Source organism: Battus philenor, unplaced genomic scaffold (assembly GCF_028537555.1).
Source record: "Battus philenor isolate CCGP_79_NKW_IND1 unplaced genomic scaffold, ilBatPhil1.0.hap1 SCAF_5, whole genome shotgun sequence".
In the NCBI taxonomy this organism is placed as follows: Eukaryota; Metazoa; Arthropoda; class Insecta; order Lepidoptera; family Papilionidae; genus Battus; species Battus philenor.
The window spans coordinates 5,021,056-5,045,591 of NW_027181715.1; the positions used below are offsets into that span (position 1 = coordinate 5,021,056).

Genomic DNA, 24,536 nt, shown 5'->3' on the forward strand with positions numbered 1-24,536 from the left:
GGTATATCAATCCAGTATTGAGTTTTACCAATCAATAATCGGCGGTAAAAACCCTTATTAAAGATAAAGATCACATAATTAGGTAGTTAAATAAGTAATAGCAAAAAAATTTATTTATTATGATTCAAATATTCCGTTATATGTAAGAACACATAAGTATAAGCTAAACATAAAATGAAAGTTTTAGTTTTGCTGTGCAATCGCTTAAATAGAGCCTGCCTCTATATAGAAGTATTAATTACATGTGGTTGATAATACTTAATAAAACTATTGAGAGAAAAACAAATCGTCATAGTTTTTAAATACAAACACTGCATCATTATTTTAATTTTATTAACACTTGATTACAGAACTTAGGTCTTATCTTTTGGTTCTAAGTGAAAGGATCTTGGTTATTGTAAGCATCTTTACACAAATATCCGCGAGATTTATGACTTTGAAACTTTTCAGTGTCTGGGCGGTCTGGTTGCGGAGGTAGGTATATAATGTTTATCTTTCGATAATTTTTTTTAACAACCCGAATGTATACTAAATATACTCGATCGAATTAAATATCGATAAAAATGTAACACAAGGAGATCTCTCGCAGGGTTTTGTGCCGCTTGATTATTTCTTTTGTTTCAATCGACTCTGGCAAGTGAGAAAACTTTGGCAGGCGAATAGGTGCACGCGCACAGGGCAACTAGGTTGACCTTTATTTTATAATTGTGGGTACGTACCACACAATGATCTGTCTTTTCACTCACTTTTTAAAACAGCGCGATTGAAGGAGTGCTATCTTAATTAAAAATATGACACAGCATATTGCACACATAAACATAGCATATTGCAATCACGTTATAAATCATACTATTGAAATTATGTCCGCTTATCAATTTAGTATAGTTATTACGTATTATCGAACCTAATTTTCTCTAAGAATGTAATTGAATTTATGTATTATTCTTATTTGATAAACGTTCTACTATCTATGAGACATCCATAGAGAACACATACTAGCTGTATTTATTGTGTTCAATTTTTTGTTACACTTTCAAACATAAATATTAGTTTCAAATATTGTACAAAAGTGTTTTTTACGGTAATGTCCTATCAAGACGATTTATGTAATTTACATATGTGTCGAATATGTTTAGAAAGAGGAGAACGTACAATAAATCTATTTTCTAACGATGAACAATCTCGAAGCACATTAAACAAAATATTTCAATGTTTTCAAATAAAACTTGAATACAAAAAACAATTGCCATCGTTAATTTGTAAACAATGCATAGAAGAAGTAAACATTGCTTGGAAGCTCCGCGAAAAATGTATAACTTTTGAAGAAAAATTAAAAATATACAGCAAGAGTATGACTGAAATTAATACGAAATCAGAAGATACAATGGTTAAAGATTATGGAATCGAGGATTATATTGATTCTGGAACACTATCTACTAGCAAAAATTGTTATATTGATTTAGGTAAAACATCAATTGAAATTATAATAACGATTAATATAGTTACACAAATAGAGGCCCGATGAATAGTATGTGACATAATGTAAATTATAATTCTTATTGATTTCAATTCACTTATTATTATTAATAATCGTATTACATAATATTATAATTAATCATGTAAATGTTTTAGATTCCAACAAAGCTGAAACAATAAATGCGGAAATAAAATGTCCTCATTGCAATAAAACATTAAAAAGTAAAGCATCTGTACTGAGACATATCATTTCTATGCATCAAAAAAGAAAGTATGTAGGTAAAGTAACAGGATTTGGAGTTGATCGTAGGTATAATTGTGCGAAATGTTCATATGCTACACCACATAGCCAGACTTTGATTAATCATATGAGAAGACATAATGGAGAACGTCCATACCAATGTGACTGTGGAAAGTCTTTTACACAATCCTCCAGTTTGGCAGCACATAGAAAAACTCATAGCACTAACACTTTTTACACTTGCTCTATATGTGGAAAACAATTTAAACATGCATTTAGTTTAAAAAGGCATTTATATGTTCATGAAAGTGGACAATTTGCTTGTAACATCTGCAAAAAGTTGCTCAAATCAAAGCAGTCATATCAAGCACACATACAAAGACATTATAATGTATTTAACTACAGCTGTGAAGATTGTGGCAGCACTTTTGTTACATGTTCTGAATTACTAAACCACAGAAAAAAACATATTATGAACAAGAATCTAGAATGCCACTTGTGTGGATACAAAACACGAGCAAAGAAAAGTTTGGTTATACATCTTAAAAGGTAAATGTGTAATTGTTGCTTCCTTATTTTACATAAATGTTCTTTTGGGAGATTATGTTATGGATGTATAAAGTTTCCATTTATCTGATCTACTAAAATGAACTATTTGAATTCTTTGTGATGATATCTTGTCACAAAGATGAATGAATCAGCTATCAACACAGGCTGGTTTATTCTGTATAACATAAATATGTAAATTATAAACATTAAAAGTTGCTAGTGACCAATGGTTAGTTAATATTCCTTTATTTTGAATTCTGAACCCTGTTTAACTATGTTGATTAATTTTGGTATTAAGAAATCTAAGGTTTATACTAAGTTAAAATTTGGATGACATGGATAAAATTTAAATTAAATGCAAATTTCTATGTTACATGATGTTAATTTAATTTTTTTCAGACATGCTGGTGAAAAATCTTATAAATGTGAAATATGCCCATATTCATTTTACACAAAAGGTGATCTGCAAAGACATAGGCGAGTGCACACTCATGACAAACCATTCACATGCCCCACATGTGGTCAACGCTTCACTCAGAGCCCTAGTATGAACAAACACATGCAAAATGTGCATGGAATAGTGTTCAAGTGGTCAGATTTGAAACAGAAAGAGACAAAAAGGATAAAACAAGTTTCAGTAACTGAAACAAAAGATATAGGTACAGTTCAATAAAACAATTAACAAATTTCTAATGTTTTTTATTAAGTGTTAAGAATTCAATTACTTTCTTGTTAATGACCCTAAACTATAACTAATGCAATAGATATTAAAAGATTCAAGTCACACCAGGTGAAAAAATGATAATTGAAGTTATACTTACCTACTCTCTAAGACAATGATTCCAAAGCCTATTAGCTTAATATCAATATTACAGTTAAGTAAATAAAAATATAAAGCATACATAAATGACAATGTCCTTGGATTAAAAGAATAACTAACATTTAATATTAATAATTTTAGTAATAATGCTTAAACAAATTTTATAGGATTGAAAAAGATAATCCATGTGATTGATAAAAGTTTTAGTCTTCTTCATAATCCTCATCATCCGAAATATATTTCCTCTGCTTGCGTTTTCGTGTGGGCGTATTCTTGTTCTTGCTTTTCAACTTTATTTTCATCTTAACTGAACGATTTGATTCCCCATCTGAGTCATCATCATCTGTAAAAAATTAAAACATTGCACATTAACACAAACTCTTGAAATTGTTGTACATTTCTCTTTGCTTAACTTACCAGCTATTCAACTTACCTTTTTCGTTGTCATCTGAATCGTCGGAGTTCTGTCCACTTTCATAGCGGCGTCGGATTTCGATGAATACGTTGCGCAAACGTACAGAGTCCTCGTATATCAACGACGCCTCCTCGTTATAAGTCTGAGCGTTCGCGCACAGCGTGAAAAAGTCGCGCTCCATGTCAGTTATGTCCATGTACTGTAAATTGGAAAAAAATACAAACAATTTATAATAATTTTCAGCTGCAATCCCATTCTTATTTATATGTTAATTATTAAATATAATCATAAGGAGAAAATGGAGTTCATATTTAAATATTTATCTCACTAGTAATTCAATATTTATTAATGGTTCTCTATTGTTGCATTTAAAATTTGTTTGAATCTTAAAAGAATGCCAAAAATCCTATAGCATTGATGGTACTTCCCTAGAACACTTAAAAAAATATTTCACCAAACTGTAAGACTCATTAAGTAATGACCATATAATTTTTCTAATACAATATAATAAAAAATAATATTAACCGAATCTTGCAACACCATCATTTGTTAAATAATATTTAATAAATATAAATTATAAATATAATCATAATAAAAGTACAGACTTAAAAACTTTATACTTGCCTTGCCATCTTCAATTCGGTTCATGATCTTTTTAATATCTAAAGGTTTTTTGATAACCTCGTAATAATCCGGCAATTCGCGCCTCGATGGAAGTTTCATAAAAGGCTCGGAGAGAACTCTTCCAGCGCTATTCAAAAAAAATATCAGAATTTAAGAACATGTTCTAGAAAATGAACAGCTTTTTAGTATTAATAAATAAAGATAATTTGTAAATAATTAAGAGTTTTGGAACTAAACAGTAAAAAGGTATAATTACGTACTCATCAGTATAATCAATCACTTTTTTCATGATATTCTTCAGACGTTTCTTCATTTGATTGATTTCTGTTTTGCTCTTTTTCTTTGTGGAACTTGGAATTTCCTCTTCATCAGAATCGTCTTGGCGTCTGCAATACAAATATGACTGCTGGTAATTTCAACTAGGTCTTCAAAGGATATATCACAATCAATTTAATAAAAACCCATTGTTTACACCTTTGTACAAATGCAGAGTACATTACAATTAATCAGTTGATGTTTTTCCCATATCCTTGGTTTTCGAAAAATCAGTTTTATATGCCTTAAGGAATGAGTCAACAATTACATTCAAGATATTTGGCATGTTAAGAACCAAAAACCTTTATTCCAATATAAGAGTTAAAATTTCTTTTTGTCTTTGTGTAGCATTATGACTCGGTGTTTGGCACTGGTCGGTGTAACATCTCCTGAGAATGCCCCGTGGAGGGGTGAAACACGTGTAGAGTGAATTAACGGAGGTAGTTATGTTTCGCATTGTTTACCGCACGCGCATTTATCAGCGGGCTGGCGGGCGATGCACTTCATTGCAAGACTACTGCTGCATAGCAGAAGTAGCTATATATTAGTCCCTTTCTTAGTTAGGATGGACTTCCGCAAGGTAACGCCTGAATCTATTAGATATTATATTTATATGTAATATCTAGGTAAGTGAATCTAATTTTAAAAATAATGGTATATTATAATTTGTAGTAGTAATTTTGCATCAATTGTAACATAGCAAAAATCTACGTACCGACGTTTTCGTCCTTTCTTGCGTTTCTTGTCCAGCACTTCGTCATCGTCGTCTTCTTCCTCTTCATCTTCAAATTCCTCATCAATTGCTTTAAGCCACTCCTTCTCTGTTAATGAGTCGGTGTAGTCCACTTCTTTACGCTGTCGGGAACCGCGGCCCAGCGTTTCATCCTCGTCTAGATAGTTCCAGCCTTGTCCCTGAAAACAAACATATCGCTGCTCTATAAGCATTTTTTTTGTTTGTGTAAGAAAGCTAAACGATACACTAATTTTGTATTTTACGGTGGATGGAAAATATACGGTAGATTTCTAAGAAACGTATTATGATATTATTGCTCACTATTGAGCGTGTACAACAATGGAGCAGAATAATTTGCCATTATTCTGCTCCGTTTTAAAAAAGCAAGTACAATATAATAGGACCACCTTAAATAGAATGGGGTCCATACACCAGTCTATAATTAAAAAACAACCATGAGAGGGCCATGAGGGGCCCCGGATAAACATTTTCAAGAAATTTTTTCATTGAATAATAATAAAATACAGAACTATAGCAAATCTCCCTAAAGTGCTTTCTATAATATATAAACCCTTGAGGTGAATGCATTCGACCTCTGTTAATAACATTAACTATGTTTATTAATTCTCTAGAGGTGTCTTAGAACAGCGATTGCCAACCTGTGCTATACATGTCTTATATTTAAAACATGAAGTTTAAAATGAACCTTATAACTGGTCGCGCTAGATTAATAATTTTTAATGTACATGAAGAGACTCCACAGTAATTCTGTACGTCTCTCGAGATAGTACTAACTTCATTTCAAAGGTAAAATTGTCAATAGAGTAGACTAGAGGAGGGTTACTTGTAATAAAATATAATAGAGCTAGAATACATACACATCTATGGCAACTGGTACTTACCTTATTACATACAACTTCGTCATCGTCCTTGACGAGCCAGTCGGGCAGCTCGGATTCGTCGATGAGACGCGATTGAGTCTCAGTCTTCTTACGCTCTATGTCCGCCTGCTTGAAAATCTCCAGTTCTTCCTCTGAGCGCGCAATCATTTCGTTGATCAGATCGTCGTCTGGTACTTCGTTTTCCTCCTATAAACAAATTTGTAAGTCAACACTCACAATTTTGTTTTGTTGCTTAAGTAGAATTATTTCTCATAAAGATTACTGTTATTTATCATTGTATTTTTTGAACGACAATATTAGACATGTGTAAATACTACACATATAAAACACACCCGAAGTTTGTCTGGCTTCAGATTTGAAGAGGTCATGAAAGTAAAGTAATATCAAATCGCACCAATATCTAAATAAGTTTCCTCTTTATTGTTCTTTACAGATAAAATGCACTGGACAATGAAAAAGAAAAATATTACTATTGCAATTAATTAGATATAAATGTTGTAACTGTTAAATGATACTTCATCAAAATCAGGATTTTTATTTATTTCGCATAGTAATATAAATTAAATCTTCACTATCAAAAAATATTTTTTATACGCAGGGTGCGTTGGACCAAGAGCAATTTGTAATTTTCTTCTTTATGCTTCGGCGACGGTTTAGCTTCAAGGAATAAACTTAAAGATCACACATCTTTACATTATAACATTGGTCAGCAATTATTAAAACTGTTACATGTACTTGTGCAACAATCTCTCAACTAACCTCCTCATCATCGCCATCTTGATGCAATATGCTCTGAAGAAATTGTTGGCGCTCCGATCCAGTTGATTTCTGGTCGAACATACCTGCTTGGATGACCTTTTCGTCCATGTTTAATTTGTATCTAAATGAAAGGTTAAATTATTAGAATTTTTAAAATTAATTGTTATGATTAATTATTAATTATTATTAATTTAACATCTTTAGTGAAATCTGTAGTCGTAATTATTTTTATTCAAGTAATTTTCAGGTAGAGGCCCTTATTATTAAAGAAACTGCTTACCTAGCTGCAGCAAGAATTCTTTCTTCAACAGAGTTGACGGTCATCAGACGTAGAACGCGCACTTCGTTCCGCTGGCCGATACGATGTGCACGGTCTTGCGCTTGTAGATCCTACAACACATATACGTCATTATCGTTTTCTCTGTACGTTGAAAACATATTTATTTAAAATACATGATAACGAATCGCCCGTCGGAAAAATTTCGAAATCAAACCAAAAATAAATTGATAAAACGAAAAAATATTTTATTAAAAAGAATATTAAGCACTTTTTATAAAGGTTGGACACTCGCTATAATTGTTTGTATTTTTCTATTGTTTATATAAGTGCAGTTGAAAGAACATTACACTATTAGCACTTTCTACGCGGGATATAAAAAATGCCGTGAATACGGAATGGTAATCTATATTGGATTATAGGGGATATGTACCTAAGTGACAAAATAAAAGATAAAAATAAATTTATAAAAACATTAATAATTCACAAAGGATACTGGGTTAGATACCAATTGGAATTCTTTCATTATTATGTGTGTTCTTAGATCGGCGAATAAAGAATTTTTTAAACTTGTTTATAGGAATTAGGTTTAATTTTTTAATCCACGCATAAGGAACTTTTACTGTAAATCAACTTGCTCCATCAAATAGCATGACAGGATAGAAATAAAAATAAACTACATTCATTAGAATTCCCCTTATAGGGGCAACATTACGTCGAAAATTGGGAATTTCACAGGAATAAAATTGTTTATTTAAGTCAATATAAATACGAGTGTGTAAACACACTTCTACTTTGGACGTCTTGTTGTTAATACCTTAAAACCTACCGGCCCTAGGAAGAATCCCAAACTCTATAATTAATATGAGAGATATACTAGGAAAGGTACATCATCATGAATTAGTGTAAAATGTGTAAATTTATTATTTAATTACCTGATGGGGATTCCAATCAGAGTCAAATATAATGACAGTGTCAGCACTCTGCAAATTGAGACCGAGACCGCCGGCGCGCGTCGACAGCAAGAAGATGAAATATTCAGAGTTTGCATCGTTGAATTTCTTTAGCAGCTCACCACGGTCCTCTGCCTTCGTCATACCGTCCAATCTGATAACATACAAGTGTATAGATCGATAAATGAAAATCAATGAAATTTATTTTTGTTAGTAGCTTATTCCTAACTACAAGTATTCAAATTGACAAATATACTAGGAAGTGGAGCACATAGTATCATAAAAAATGTGTGATTTGTACATTACTTTATAAAACTGCATCATATTCAATACAAAAATGGTTTTATAGTAAAATTCGAACAAAAAAATTCAGTGGAATTAGCTCAGATGTACAATATTTATACTTGGTGGTTTGTGGTTATGTTTCTTCATACCGACTGATTTAATAACATATGAGATTATATATCGTAGATCAAGGGAAATCATCTGTATTTTACAGTGTATCAAAACATGTTCAATTTAGATTTCCTTTCGAGGCGTGTGTACATTAAAAAGTTTAACTTATCAAACGACTGAATATCATATTCAGATGCATTTTCAACTGTATTTCAAAAGTTGACATGTTGTGGAATGTAGAAAAAGTAATTTTTAACATAAAGTTTATCATATATTAATAGAAAACTAACAAATATATTTTTGTATAAAAAATTCCATGACTTCGAGATCTTTGAATTGTGGTTTTGTAATTAAAAGCAAATTCAACAAGCTGTCTCCACAAATACCTTTCCGATTTACGATCTTTGGTCATTATAGTTTGATAATAATAAATATATTTTACCTCAAGTACTGGAAACCTCTCCAGGAGAGATAGTCTTCGATGATGGTCATACATTGGGTCATTTGGCAAAACACCAGCACTCTATGTCCAGTTTTTTTGAGCTTCGGGAGGATGCGGTCCAATAGTTCAAATTTACCTGACACTCTATATAGGTCTGGTCTGAAAATAAACAGTAACTTGTTTAGGTTTTACCAATTTTACCGTTACTTACGGATATTTTTTCAATTTAAAGAGTTCACACTGTATGAATTATAATAATTAATAAATATTTATAAGAGTCTAACTATTAAGATACTATTACATTATAAGTAATTGATATTGAATACTTTACCCCGTAAGAACAGAACCGCCTGTGCCTATGTGATCACAGAACTTCTCTTCAATATGTGGAAACATGAAGGGATGGTTGCACAGCTTACGCAACTGGACGATGGTGTTCATCAGAGCCTTAGCTCCGCCTTTGCCCTTGTTGCCTTTTTCAGAACCATCCGTCAGCAAAACGCCCTTGGATTGCATGTGTCTATATACATAATATAACAATTAAAAAAAAAAAAACAATTTGGAAAGTTTTTTTTATTGAAACTTTTGCTGACTGATACTTTGACGTGCAGAAAAAAACTAAATTTAAAAATTACTAATGGAGAAGTTTCCCTTGAATGTAATTGAAATTTTCTTTTTTAAAGTGTAATTATTTTGAGCACTAATAGTTTTAATATATTCAGTAAGAATATACATTATACACATAATATAGTACAATTTATTAAACTTTATTCATCCTTGGACAGATTAAGAAATGAAATTAATAAACATGTACAAAGAAATTTCTTGGTGCATTATCTGTTGCACAATTTCTTAAATTTAAAATATCTTTATTCATGTAGGCATTTAGACTTTTGAATTGTCCCTTATTTTTATTTCATGTTATAAGCTACTACCGCCTCAGATGTTGATTTGTTGAAAAGCCGGCCGGCCAGAAACTAAACAGTTGTTCTTTTTAAAAAGAAATTTAATTATGTTTGATGTACACATATATCATATTGACCATGTATGTGAGTAACAACCCAAGTTCAACATGTTTGGATCAACTATAAACTCTTGAATGTAATTATAAGACTATTTATTAATATTCTCTCTAGGGTCTGAGATTGTATTTGGAGGAACTTTATTATAAATATGTATACACAAAGCAAAAAAAATATAACAAGAATAAAAAATGTTGAGCACACACTTGTACAATACGCGTTGTAGTCCACTCATTTCACACTTGATAATGTACTCCACTTTGTCAGGCAGCTGGCTCTCCACCTCTTTCTTTAGACGTCTCAGTAAAAATGGACGCAGAACTTTATGTAAACGACGAATGATCAAAATAGTTTCTTCTTCGTTTAACTCAACCTAAGGAACAAACGTAAATAAAGAAATAAATTTATGTCAAAGAAAAATTACATTAAGAATTAATCACTACATATTTAAGTGATTTTCAAAATTCATATTTTCAAAAAATAGAATGAAGTACAAAATACATATTCAGATGCAAGTAAAGTTGAAGTGTTGGCTAATTATAGAAAGATCTATAGTATTAAAAAAATTGAACACAAGAGCAGTAGTCTTAAAAAAAAAGACCATTTTGTTAATTTATATTAACTCACTGAAGCTTCCTTCATTATACACAACTTAGGTGAATATCAGATCTAATATGTTCTTTTAGCACAATTCAAAGTTGTCAAACTCCATGTTTTGTATAATAATTTAACATACCTTTTCACCAGTTGTAGCAAATGGAGCATTGAACCATTGCTCAAAAGTAGAACAACTTTTAAATATAGAGGGCAGAAGGAAGTTCAGCAAGGCCCAGAGCTCTGGTAACTTATTCTGTAATGGCGTTCCAGTCAGCAGCAGTCTATGTGGTGCGATGTAGTGTGTATTCAACACCTGAGTCAACTTGCAGTGATGATTCTTCATGCGGTGACCTTCGTCAATTATCATATATTTCCATTGCACCTGAACGAAAGAATTGACCTTATGTGATATAGTGATTTTTTAATGTTCTGGTATTAATAATGGTCAATTATACACAAAATTTATTTATTTAACATAAAATAATTTATAACATATTTAGTTTTGATTAACATAACTATATTTTTGGTATGTGAACAGGCTGTAAAATTTCTGTCTTGAATATGTATTTATCAAATAGGCACCATGACAATGGCAATACATAATATAAGTTTAATTTAAAATACATAAAATAAATCAGTGACCTGTGCAGGTTACTAATTATCACAGAAAGCAATATTAAACATATCTCTAAATAATAATAATAAAACAAGACCTGAACAATCCATATATATGTTGGTTAACCATAAAAATTAAAAGTACTTGACTGAAACAAAATGTTTACCTTGGCAAGAACTCCCTTGTCTTTAATAACGTACTCATATGTAGTGAGCAGAACGTTAAACTTGGTGGAGCGCATCTGTGTTTGCACGAGCCGACGCGACTGCGGCGAGCCCTTGTACGATACCACCGTCACTGTTGGCGCCCATTTCTCAAACTCCAACACCCAATTAGACAGTGTACTGTTGAAATAAAAACAATCTTAATTGTTTAAAAAAAATCGCATTATCGCATTTCTTTTCTGTAAGTAAACATGAGAACATTCATCATCATTTCAGCTGTAAGACATAGGCTTCCTCTACAGATTTCCAAGAAGACCGGTCGGAAGTGGTCTGCACGCCGCAACGTCTTCTGATCACCTTATCAAAGTCGTCCTGTCGGGTGAACTTTCTACACTGCGCTCGCCGGTCCGTTGTCTCCATACAAATAGAAATTATTAGTCATTCCTTCCAAATTGTTACTATACCAAAAGCATTAGGATAGCAAAGCTTTCGGATCAGGACCTGCTACGTAGATGCGATTGGAGGCACGTTCTCAGGCTGACAGATCACTTTTGGAAAAGGTGGCTTACTAAGTACCTGCCATCGTGAATTCCACGAGGAGGAGGAGTGATATTAATGTAAGCGAAGGTGACGTAGTTCTGATCACGGACAATTCCTTACCAAGGGGGATTTGGCTTCTCAGTAGGATAACCATATTTGATGACCTGATGGACAGGTCCGCGGGGCCAACGTGACTCCTAAAGGAGGCATTTTGCGCCGATCAGTTTTAATATTTCACTAGGGGCCCGGAATGTTGGTGACTGACGACTGGCACATTGAAAGCCTCTTTATATTTCACTTATTTTTTAAAATGTTTATAATGACAGTTGGTGTCGCAATGCAGTTTTGCTTGTACGTTTGTTCCCTCAGTCTATTCTTACGAATTATTTTACCCAGTTTTATAAAACTATGACTAAACTACCACCATAATTTTTATTTATTTAATCCGTTTATGCAGTACACACGCTCGCCAACATTTTTGGTCCAATAGATCATATTTCTGCCGTGTAACATTTTCCATGCAAATAGGGAAGGTATTTTAAAAATATATTTGAGTATTACCTGAGTGGGACAATAATAAGGAATGGCCCATTCACTTTTTTCTTCTCCATTAGATAGGTGACCAATGCTATTGTTTGGATGGTCTTGCCGAGACCCATTTCATCCGCCAAAATTCCATTTAAATTATTATTGAATAAAGACACAAGCCATTCTAAGCCCTGTTGAATAAAATGAAATTAATGGAGATAATGATAAATTAAGATATAATCACCTAATAATAATTATCAGGAACAATAATGTTTTATTCTTAATATTTTATTACTATTTATATTAGTAACCAAAAGGTGTGTATTCATAAAAAAATATATATTTTTCGAGTTTAATCAAATAGAATAGTGCATACCTTAATTTGATATTCCTTCAATTTTCCGTTCACCAAAATACTGGCTTGTTCTGTGACAGACTCATGGACTGTGTGAGCAATGCTGGGGGAGTGATTCAAAAAATAAACTTTTACAACAGAAATTCAAAAACAAACATTAAAGCGAACATTGGTTAAGAATTCAGTGAAACATATATAAGAATAAATTTCACTCATTGGCTGTTACAGTATTCCTAAAGTATATTCACCTGTAATAAGTTTGTTCTTCAGTTTTATACTCATCGTCTTCCACCTTTGCCTTTTTGATCATATCTCGAGCCTTTTCCTCATCTGTCTTCTCCTTATCACTCCTTTCATCTTTATGTTTCTCTTTTCTTTCTCTCTTTTCTATATAATAAAAATAAAAAGTAATATTATTCAGTATAAGATTCTCAACTAAGAAAATGTATACAATCTTACCATCGTCATCTTGACTGTCATCTCCAGAATCTTCGGAATCAGACATAACTTCCCACCCAGGGTGTGCCTCCATCCAGTCCTTCAGCTGCGACAGTAAAGGAGCTTCTTCGCCTTTGAGTATCTGCATGAACATTTACTTGCACTAAATATAAAGTTTTAAAGAACTTATCGGACAAAGTTCGTTAATCAAGTTTACTATTTAACAGTTTTAAATAAGCAAAGAATGCCTATTAGGAAATAAGGGCATACAAAATTGGCTTAAAGGTTATTGCTCATCCCAATAGTAATTAAAATATCTGTCATCCTCAAATAGTTTGACTGCATTTTCATTATTCAATGAGAGCAGTATAAGAGCCCGGCTATCCTCAGTCTGCTTGAGTCGGCAACATAGAGGGTAAAAGGGCTAGGGGATGGTTAGCTACTTGCTGGACTAACGCAGTTTCAAACCAGTGCAACACCACCGCGCACGACTTCATAATGCTTTCGCAAAATAGAACAGCCTGTAGAAAAATTGTAGCGCCGACTAGTATATTTGGCCACAAAAATCAGTCATTAGGAAGCAACTAAAAGGAATAGCGATTTATGTATAAATGTAAATACCTCGCCGGTTTTGGGGTCCACGACGCTGACGCGTGAATCCGATGTTTGCGAACTATCATCTAGAGCATCAATTTCACCGCCTTCTAGTAGCTTCTTCTTACGTGATTTCTGAAAAATCAATAGTAACATTAAGAAACGTAATTTAACACGATATTAACAAAACTAATTCATTTTTTATCAATTTTTAAAAGGTTAAAAGTTATGTTACATTATTTATATAACTATATGTTTCATCTATCTATGAGAAAATATTAAAAATAATTTAAGTGTATCACAATTTAAGCCAAATCAGTTTTTATTTTAAATTACCCTCTTCCTTCTCTCTTCCTCTTGCTGTTTCTTACGTTGCTCTTGCTTATGCTGTTTGACCATCTCAGTGAGGCTGGCAATGTACTCATCGGTCTGCGACAGCAGGAATGCCAGACGTTTGTCTTTCTTTTGATCAATCAGTTTACGATAACCCTCTTCATCTTCCGCCATCAAACTGTCAATGTAAAAAAGCCGTTACAACTATTAATTCTAATTGCGACAATAAAATTAAGACCACATTAGCCGTTACTAGGTTGATTATATGAATAACATTTAATTATTTAAAAAAATATATTTACTAATAATATGTAAAAAAGTAAATTAATTAAATATTCTTAACTTATCTCAAATTAAACATATACAAAGAAAAAAAGATATTAAGAATTAATCAAATACCTTTTTTTTGACATGAATAATTATAATAAGAAAATTAATGAAAGGTTAAACTTGAAATAGGTTGCCCAGTGCATGTTTTATCTAATTATTAATACCTGGTACAAATTAGTACTTAGCTTTTATGTCGTTATAAATATAGATTGGTTAGCAATATTAAATTTGTGTTTTTTTTTATCTTCATGATGTTATTGAATGGAAATAGAAAAGCGACTAAAATCAATACATTGAACAAAAAGAGATGGAAAAATAAAGGGGAAAAATTATTGTTAATATAATTAAGTCTATTTATTGTGGGCTCTTCTTAGATAAGGGTGCGTTTGGAACCCTTGAAGCTTTAAGTTGAAGTATGCCTTATCAGACAGAGTTCGTCAAATTGGGTTCTTCTCACATTCTTCATATGATTTGTACAAGTGGTCTGGTAGGATAGGTAAACGATATACAAACAGCAGGTTTCTAATAAGAGTTTCTACACATTTTTTACAGCAAAATATGTGTTAAACAAACTAAGATAAGCCAGTTTACCGTCTCATACGCTCTTTCTCAATCCTCTCCTGTTCTTTCTTCTGCTCGCGCTCAGCATTGGCATGGTAGTTCATTACCGCTTTGTTCATACGTGATAACTTGGCGATGTTGTTTCGATGATATTCCTTGAAATCCTTAGCTATAAAATTATTTAATATCTATGTAGATTATTTACAAATTTTATATCTTCATTTATATGCAGGTTTGTCATCACCATGGGCTAATAACGGGCCGGTATGGTCAACTGGTAAACATTGTATCTTTGTATAAGGGCTGTAGCCAAGGCGAACGCAAAGAAGAAGCTAAATGATAAATATAATTTTATCTGTTTGATTTTTATTAACTTAGAATTACAGCGTAAAACTAAAAAAAAATTATAGACAAAAATAGTCATTGAGTCGTAAATTTACTGATTCCGTTAAGTACTGTTGGCAACATGATCTAGAGAAGCAAGAGCGAGCAAAAAATACGAGGAAATTTTTATCTATTCTATCAACCCCGTTTTAAAAAACAAATACCATTATACCATATTTTATATGACTATCTATTTTATTAAAAATCTCTCTCTTTCTTGTTTAAATTAATAATATAATTATATATTATATAATTATATACATAATTAATAAATTATATTTATAACATAATTCTTTGAATCGGCACCAGTAGTTTTTTTTTTGCTCCTTTTTTAGAACTATTTCGACTACTACATAGTTAACAATTATAAATGAACATCGGGGGTATTTTAACATTAACATTATTTATAAATTCTCTCATGAATAATAATTCGTACATTTTTTAATAGGTTTTGCTCTATAAACCGTCGTTAAATTAATATTTAAAAACATTAATATGTTACCATGTTGTAAAACAGTTTGGAGAAATTCTTGGTGTTTCTGTCTGCGTTTTCTTTCAGCTTCCAATTTCTGTTGTTTTTCCAATTTCTCTGTGGCACGTGCTTCACGCAAGCCTTGCCGCTTAGTTCGCTTGTAAGCTTTTATGTTCACCGCTGTCTCTAGTGTAGTATCGCGACGTACTTGGCTAAGAATCTGAAATTCAAGTTGTTGGTTAAAATAAACTTAACTTATATATATATATTAACAACCATATAACGTTTCACTGGCTTGTATAGTTATGTAGACAATTGATAAAATAAATAGTTTGGCTAGGAAAACAACGTTAATGCTGATGAAAGGAAATCTTTTCCCAGAAAATTAATTTGAAAAATCTATTTCTTTCTTCTTATAATTCACATGGTTTGACAACACGTGGCTTTCTCTTCCAAAACTACTTATTTATTATTAATTCCATTGCAGTATTAATTCCTGTCTGCGGTTTACAAATGGGCTACTTACCATAACATAAAAGTGATAATAAATTATTAGTCATAACTTTAAAATCACGTGGCAGATAAATCCATATTTTTTTGGTTTCAGCCACTGTAAATCTGCCATATCAACAGACTTCGGCTTGACATTGATTTATGGGACACGATGTATTTAATTATAAATATTACGTTAAATGTTAATGTTGTACTAAAAACAAAGAGTACTTGGTATGACAATAATTGTACAAAGCATATTTTTAAAATTTTGTAATAATAACCTCTGCTCGTAATTGCTTCTGGAAATTGAGAACGCGGAGGGCACGCAATTCTATTTGAGCTTGCAAGCGCAAGTCTTCGGACATGTTGGCTGGCAAGTTCGACAGTATCTCAATTCGATGTGCGATACGTGCTGCAATCCTGCAATGAAGTTGTTTAAATAAATTCCTTTAAGAGTAATAAAGGAACAACGTGTAATAAGTTAAAAATGTAAAAACTCACCTATTTTCCCTCTCATTTAAAATTTGTATAGGATCAATGCCCACTGGTTTTGGGATGCTCGTAATTCTGTTCTGCTTGGCTCCAGGTGTAGGGACGCCGGGCTAAAAATATAATTATTAACAATTCGTAGACAGACAGATTTGTGTATTCAACAAAATTTATTGAAAAAATATTTTTTAAGCAAACAAAGCATTTTTCAAAGAATTCATAAAATAGTGCTCAAACCAACAGCTAAAATCAAAAAGTACATTATTACAAGTTCTGATGCATATGGACTACTCTTTAACACAATTAAACAACAGTGGAAGTTTTTAGAACTGGTCACTCAGAAAATAATATTACAAAATTCGAAAATGGAACTATAGAATAATATTTTCATTTACATAATTCTGTCATTCATTTTTAACAAATTGGTGGCAACTTAAAAGTTACGTTACAATAAAGCTTAGGGCATATAGCAATATTTTTATACAAAGATCTCGTTAGATGAAAAAAAAAACTACAATAAAAGGAAAATACTTTTTTTTTTAATTATTGGGTGCCATATAATAGACTATATACGAATATATATATATATAATAATACGTATCTATATACGAACTGTCTTATACCTAAGATACGGGCTTAGGCCTAGTATTGATATTAAAGATAAAACAATATAAGTTGCAAAATTAGTAGTCAAAACACACTTAAACAAAGTTATTTTAATTAATAAAGTGCATACAACCCGTATCAGCAATAACGACATAAGTGACATAAATTAAAAAAAAAACAAAATCATGATAATTTTTCATTACAAAAATATTTAACACTTTCTCGCAATCTGTAGTTCCTAACAAAGCGTACCCACCTGAGGTTGTGTCGGTTGACCGGGTGGTGGCGGACCTTGTGGACGCAACGGCGCTGCCCCTCGAACTGGAGGAGCTCCGCCTACCGGCTATTAAAAAAAAATATAGTAAAAACGATAAATCTAATATATAAAATTCTCGTGTCACGGTGTTCGAACTTGAACTCCTCTGAAACGGCTCGACCGATTTTTACCAAATTTTATATGCGTATTCAGTAGGTCTGAGAATCGGCTACTATCTATTTTCCATACCCCTAAGTGATAAGGGTTGTTCACCCTTAAAAATTTTTTTTTATTTTTTGACGATTTTTTTTTGTTTTTATTTCTTTACGATACAGCAAACAAAAATACATACAACCCTAAATTTTTACTTCTCTACGATAAACCCTCATTTTTTATTTGTTAATTAATTTTTTTTTTTTGCAAAACAACGTTTGCGGGATCAGCTAGTATTTTATATAAGTTAGTAATATAAAACCTCTACTTTAGTATGCCTATAACATCTTACAAAGATTTGACAACTGTATTAAATTGCAAAGTTGGTTCTGTAGAAAGCTTGCAGTGGCTCACATAGCTTGGCCCGTAACAATGTAGTTTTAAAATCTCGATTGGACATAGGGCGCTCTCTCTCGAAGGAACTATCTTGAACTGAGTTAAATTCCACGTGTGGAAATTCACTTCGATATTATATGGCGCAGTACCGGGTTAACTAGCGGCGGTGTGGGTTGCGTAGGAGGTGCCATCTGCCCAGTCATGGGTAACGGCGTGGGAGGGGCTCCACCTCCTCCGCCTGCCTTGCTGGGTTGGGGCTGAGCCTGCGCATATGGAGATGGTGGCTGGGCCGGAGGAGTCGGGCACTCCGGAGGCGTCTCACCCGCGCGCTTGCCCGCTGCCATCAACGCAATCTGCTGCGTGATAGGCTGGTTACGTGCCAGGTTGCGGTATGCTGCAATCTGTGCCCTGTAGAAAATATTCTATTAATTTATTATGGTACTTTTAACCACAACAACTAGTTCATGTAATATATTTTTTCACGCCAACAATATTAATGGTAAAATTAAACAGCGTTAAATGTTGTGTGTTTTAATTTTTGGAATCATAATACGCAACGAGGCCTATGTCTTGCAGTGGGAGTGTATCAGATGAAATGATGATGACTTGGTTCCCATTTATTTAATTTTATGTTATAATTCTTTAATAATAACAATTTTTTACTTACTTTAGTTGACTAAGTTGTGTGTTTGAAAAGAGTCCTTTGCTAGGGTCCTGTGAATTTGACCTTGCTCGGATAGCTAAAAGTTGCGAATATCGTGGATCTTCTTGTAAACCCTTTTCCTCCATTGAGTCAATAGCTTTCTGCAGAGCGTGCAGGTTATCAGGGCCTGGAGCTGGTAGCGAGCCTTGCATTGGTGAGGACGATGACGGTGCACCGTTCGCTGACGAGCTTGACGAAGGCGGCGCTTGACCGTGAGGAGGGGTCTGTGCGGAAGGCGGATGTTGTGTCGGAGCTCCTGCTGAAGGTTGTGATGCTGTCGGTGCGTTTGGTGGCGCATTTGAGCCCGGCGATGATGAATGGGCGTATCCGCCAGGGTGCGGGCCGCCTGATTGCAACATCACGTGATGTGGCGGCAATGGAGGAAGCCCTGAAGGGTGTACACCATGGGGAGACGGACCGCCAAGTGGCAACGGCACACCTGGCGGACCTTGAAGACCATTACCAGGGGGAGGTGGTCCACCACCCATGTTGATGGGCCCCTGAGAAGTAATTTAAAATTATTTAGTCTTTAAAAAATAATAAAATAATTACAAATTGTACATTGTATTCTTAGTCCAAATAGGTAACATATTCTAAATGACAAAATCATGGCCACAATGATTACTTAATTTAGTAGCAAATCATAACAAAAATATAAAATGGAAAAATTCATGTACCTTTTATTTGTAACACAATTTACATTAGTAATTGCTAATTATTCGATATATAAAGTGAGTGCTTTTAATTCAATTGAAAGATCAATACTATACAAAATATATATTCAAAATAAACACATTTATTTTATGAATGAAGTAACAAATGAAGCAGTTATTCCTATGGATATAATAGTCCCTAACTCCCACACAAAGGCCTTTGAAAATAAATTAAATAAGAACAGTATTCAATTTTCCAGTGAAATTTTGTAGGTATACTTTGGTAAGTTATTATCAAATTAGATATTTGAATTGAAAATAATGCTGTCTTTATATGACCAGATTAGATACCAATATACAAGAACCTCCATTTTTACCTAAGGAAGATATAGAATTTTATAAATGGAGTGAAGTCACTGCATGGGTTAGTAAACATGTAACAGAGCACCAAAGACTTAAGAAAATTGTAATAGCAAAAACATTTGAAAACAGAGATTTGTTTATTTTGAAACTTTCCACTGGGAAAAAAAAGGTTGCAGTTTTCATAATGGGCGGGGAAATTGGAAGAGACTGGTTAACGCCAGCAATCATTCTAAACTTAATAAAAGGGATATTAGAACAAAGAGATTTAAGGATACTAACTAATTACTATGACTTTTATTTTCTTCCATTTATGAACCCGGATGGATATGCATACAGTAGGAATGAAGTCAGTTATTGTAACAAATATATGTTTAAAAAAACTAACTCAGAACTTACACATCTTCATAATTTTAGAAAAAATTTTGGGCAAAAAATAGAAAACAGTTTATTCCGCCAATAAAGTGTAGAGGGAACAATACAGCAAAAGGTGTTAATTTAGATAGAAATTGGCATTTTTCAAAAGCATCTTATAATGGTAAGAAATTTTTATATACAAAATAAACACTCGCCCTAACTCCTTGATATATGATAAAACATCATTTAGTGTGAGATCGTTTTCTAACAAGCATCAACAGTAGGACCAGTAGAATAATTTATCTTGATGACATGCAGTCAATACTTTAAAGTTGGCATAATTGTAAAAATATTATGTTGTATTTTTCCTGTTCGTTTGTTTTTTGCTGTTCATACATAGTTAGTGCTTGCTCCTAGAATTGTTTACTTATTGTGAAAAAAAATGTTAGATACTATACTCGAAATTAAAAAGAAAATTATAATATTTTTATATAATTAATACACATTTAATAATACCATCATAATGCTTTATATAAAGACGGTAGACATGATGTGTCCCACAAGGTAGACCGACGACATAGTTAAGGTCATGGGCAGTTGCTGGATGCAGGTAGCGCAAGACGTTCTTTGTGGCTATCTTTGGGGGAAGCACAAGAAGAAACTCTTAACTGATAATTGTAATGATATTTTAAGAATTTCAAAGTAAAAACGCTATAGAATCAGAGTAAAATGAATTTATATTTCAATTTGTCTGCATATTGTACCCTTTAAAGTTATTTAAAAAAAAAAACTAATGTAAAACAAAGATAATATATACAATATATCATTTCAATATTTCAGCAGTAGATCAAGAATGTAATGCTGTCTTTATTGGACAATGGCCATTGTCTGAAGAAGAATCTCAAGCACTTTCTTATGCATTAAACAATCTGGCACTAAGCTTGATGGCATTCATTAATTTAAAAGGATTTAATAGATTAATAACAATTCCATATGGAAATGAAGTCATTTCAATTAATCATGAAATTATGGTAAGTTTAGAAAGTAAAAATGTTAAAGAAAAGAAAACTGAAAAACCTTTACATAGATAAAAATTATTAACAATGTGGAGCTGAGACCACATGTATATTTGTCTTTTTTGTCAGAGTCATTTTTATTATTAACCACTAGGAATTTTGCTGAGCTACTAGACATAATTCGAGCATTTGAAAGTCATGGCACTTTAATAAATAAGTAGCAATTGTACAATGGAACATCAAGAGAGTATAATGAGAGAGGCAGTTGGTGCAAATTTTACCTAGGGCTCTTCTTAGGCACGATTGTTAATGGCCAAGGTTTATTATGTTGCAAAATAACTTTTTTGGATTACAGAAACAGTTGTTGTTTATTGAAAATTGTACAGGTGGTAGATACCTACTCATGCTTAAAAAATTACAATAGAATAATTTTGTACCACCAGCAATTGAGTAATTAAAAAAATGCTTTTCATTTTTCCTTGGCTCAATATTGAAGCTAAAACTTATATATGAAACCAATTAGGTTTGTTTCTTTAAACAGATAATGCCTGACCCAAACATATATATATATATATATATATATATATATATATATATATATACATACATATATAGCTTACTACTCTGAGTTTAATAAATATTTTTGAAAATTCCTTCAATGTGTGGATAGGGATTTGCTCTGACTCCCATTCCTAATACAAGTTATTGCTTAAAACATTAACAAATGACCAATACATATCTGGTCTAAGCAGAATGATTTTCGCAACCAAGCAGGATTGTTCTAATTTTGGTTTCAATCTTGAAAACATATATTATTAGATGTTTCAAACAGGAAACTCAACTGTACCAACAAAGGTTAAACAAACTAAAGGTTATACCTGCAAATAGTTAAATAACTGATTTTGTATATATAAATGATTAAAACAAAAGGTGGTGATGATGATAAGAAATATATAATAGAAATATTAAATAACCTAATCATGATGTAGTAAGAAAAAGTTTTTTCAGAATGCAGATTAGTTCCTATTGAAGTTAATTGATGTTTACTATAAATCCCCGCAGACTTTGTACTGCCAGAATTTATAGACCAATCATATACCAATAGAAAGATCAATTTATACAGGTGATTAGAAATTGAAAAGTGTAAATGAATAATTAAAAGCTTTTTGATGACAAATGCAATATTCTTTCATTCCTTTCAAACTTTTACACTTATTACAAATAAACCTTTACAAGAACACAATAACTTCTTCTTTTATACAGATGGAACTAATCAAGCTAGCAAGTTATAAAGTAAAAGAAAAGTACAATGTAACCTACTATGTTGGAAGAACCGCAAAATACATATGTAAGCAATAAATTCACAATATGTATCAAAAGTTTTTCAACAGATTTTGTAAGGTAATAGTATTGTCATCACTCACTAATGGTTGATAAATAGAAGGATATCATCACTTAAAGTGTACAATAAGGAAAGCAAGGACATTGACATGTATGTTAAGTAGTATACTATTGTGATATGCATCAAACTCGTGAACATTGTTTTATAAAAATCATTACTAATAAAGTATACATTTCATTAAGAGATGTTATTGAATATTACATAAATAAATAATAATATGGGTAATTGCTTCACTAATACAGTTAACTAATTTTATTCATAAGTAGCCAATAAATCTGAATAAAAATGCTACAAGTATGAAAAGTATACAAATAGGCAACATAAAATATTAAAAACAAAAATTCAACAGCAAAAAATACTAAACAGTAATGTAGAATTTATTTTATTAGTGTAGAGTTAAATAAACTAAATCAAAAACATATTATTACAGATAATTCTTCAGGAAATGTTGCAGACTGGGTTAAGAATATGCTAAATATTCCTGTTGTATACACTGTTTACTTGAAACATGAAAATGATGTCCTCCCTAGATTAAAAAATATAAATACACTCACTCAGCAATTAAATACTTTTTTAATGGAAACATTGACAATGGCAAGAGAAATTTATGGCCCCTTATTTAATAGCAGTATTAAAAAAAAACCTAAGTTCGAGATATTTGTCACAATAGTACTTATACTCTGTTATAACTTAAAATGAAAACTTGTCTATCACTTTTAATAAGCGCCTCTTTGACAAGGTTATGAAGAAAAAATAACTAGTCTTATTTTTCTACATTCTTAAACTATCTCAAAATTGTGTAAAGAAAGATGATCAGTGAACTTACTTGATGACCAATTTGATGTTGCATATATCCTGGCCCTTGTCCTGGCATATTCGGATGCTGAGAAGAGGCTGGAATACTAGAGTGTCCATTGGGTCCGGGTGGATGTGAACCAGGATGACTTGGTGGCCCGGGTATGTGTGGCCCAACCATATGGGGCGGAAGTTGATGTCCAGCTGGAGACATGCCTGGATGTTGCTGTGGGACACTTGGCGGTCCATTAGCATTTGACGCAATCGTGTGAGGAGGTGCATTAGATGGCATGTGGTTTGATAATTGCGGTTGTCCTGCCGCCGGAGGGTGTGTCGGTGGTGGTCCATTAACATGTTGCTGACTGTAAGGGCTGTGCGGCGATTGCGGTGGAGCCGGACTTTGAGTCGGCGGGCCCATCGGACTTGGTGCCTGCGGTGGCGGCATCGGACTACTTTGTGGTGATGGGCTAGCCATCTTTTCAGTCACAATGTTTCTTAAAATAACTTTTATTAAAAACTTATACAATTACATGTGTTTCTGAGACATTTTTAACACTCTAAAACGAACAAGCCATGATAACTGTTTGTTAAACGTATTATGCATAAAAAATATCTTACATAGCGCTTTTACCCACTAAATTACCTACAGAATACTACAAAGATTATATTTATTTAATATTATTTGCAAGGTATTGATTGCAATATTTTATTTTAAAGCAGCCAACAAGAAAACATCCTAACATTGACTAAAGACACAGACTATTTAATAAAATACTGGTACAGAACATAGCTTTACTGTAAAACAGTAGATAATATATGAGTATATTTACATTTATTTCAATTATTTGAAATTACTTTATACAATAAACATCACATAAATATAATATGTTATTGTATAACAAATGGAAGCATTATTATTTATTTCAAATAGAGATATCCAAAAGTGCTTCTTTTTTGAGACGCTTTTTGTAAAAAAAATTTAAATAGTTTTGAATAAGTGTGATGTAGATAAATCGTTT

General features: G+C 32.3%; 2 protein-coding genes across 2 annotated transcripts; one reads left to right on the plus strand and one right to left on the minus strand.

The window, feature by feature from the left end:
- The first annotated feature begins 1,053 nt into the window (after positions 1-1,053).
- LOC137929404 (gastrula zinc finger protein XlCGF57.1-like) lies at positions 1,054-2,995 on the plus strand. The gene is made up of 3 exons (XM_068772333.1): positions 1,054-1,463; positions 1,633-2,266; positions 2,666-2,995. The coding sequence occupies exons 1-3, from the start codon at positions 1,085-1,087 to the stop codon at positions 2,937-2,939; spliced, it is 1,287 nt and encodes a 428-aa protein (XP_068628434.1). The 5' UTR covers positions 1,054-1,084; the 3' UTR covers positions 2,940-2,995.
- Positions 2,979-24,252, minus strand: brm (ATP-dependent helicase brm). The gene is made up of 28 exons (XM_068772330.1): positions 23,549-24,252; positions 18,899-19,434; positions 18,381-18,639; positions 17,683-17,769; positions 16,833-16,933; positions 16,613-16,751; positions 15,867-16,056; positions 15,011-15,149; positions 14,093-14,267; positions 13,784-13,891; positions 13,184-13,304; positions 12,973-13,111; positions 12,746-12,827; positions 12,403-12,560; positions 11,304-11,481; positions 10,661-10,903; positions 10,131-10,297; positions 9,234-9,422; positions 8,903-9,061; positions 8,047-8,218; positions 7,115-7,224; positions 6,835-6,955; positions 6,076-6,261; positions 5,156-5,352; positions 4,386-4,511; positions 4,126-4,252; positions 3,520-3,700; positions 2,979-3,429 (listed from the first exon to the last, which is right to left on the minus strand). The coding sequence occupies exons 1-28, from the start codon at positions 23,990-23,992 to the stop codon at positions 3,290-3,292; spliced, it is 4,974 nt and encodes a 1,657-aa protein (XP_068628431.1). The 5' UTR covers positions 23,993-24,252; the 3' UTR covers positions 2,979-3,289.
- Positions 24,253-24,536: the final 284 nt, after the last annotated feature.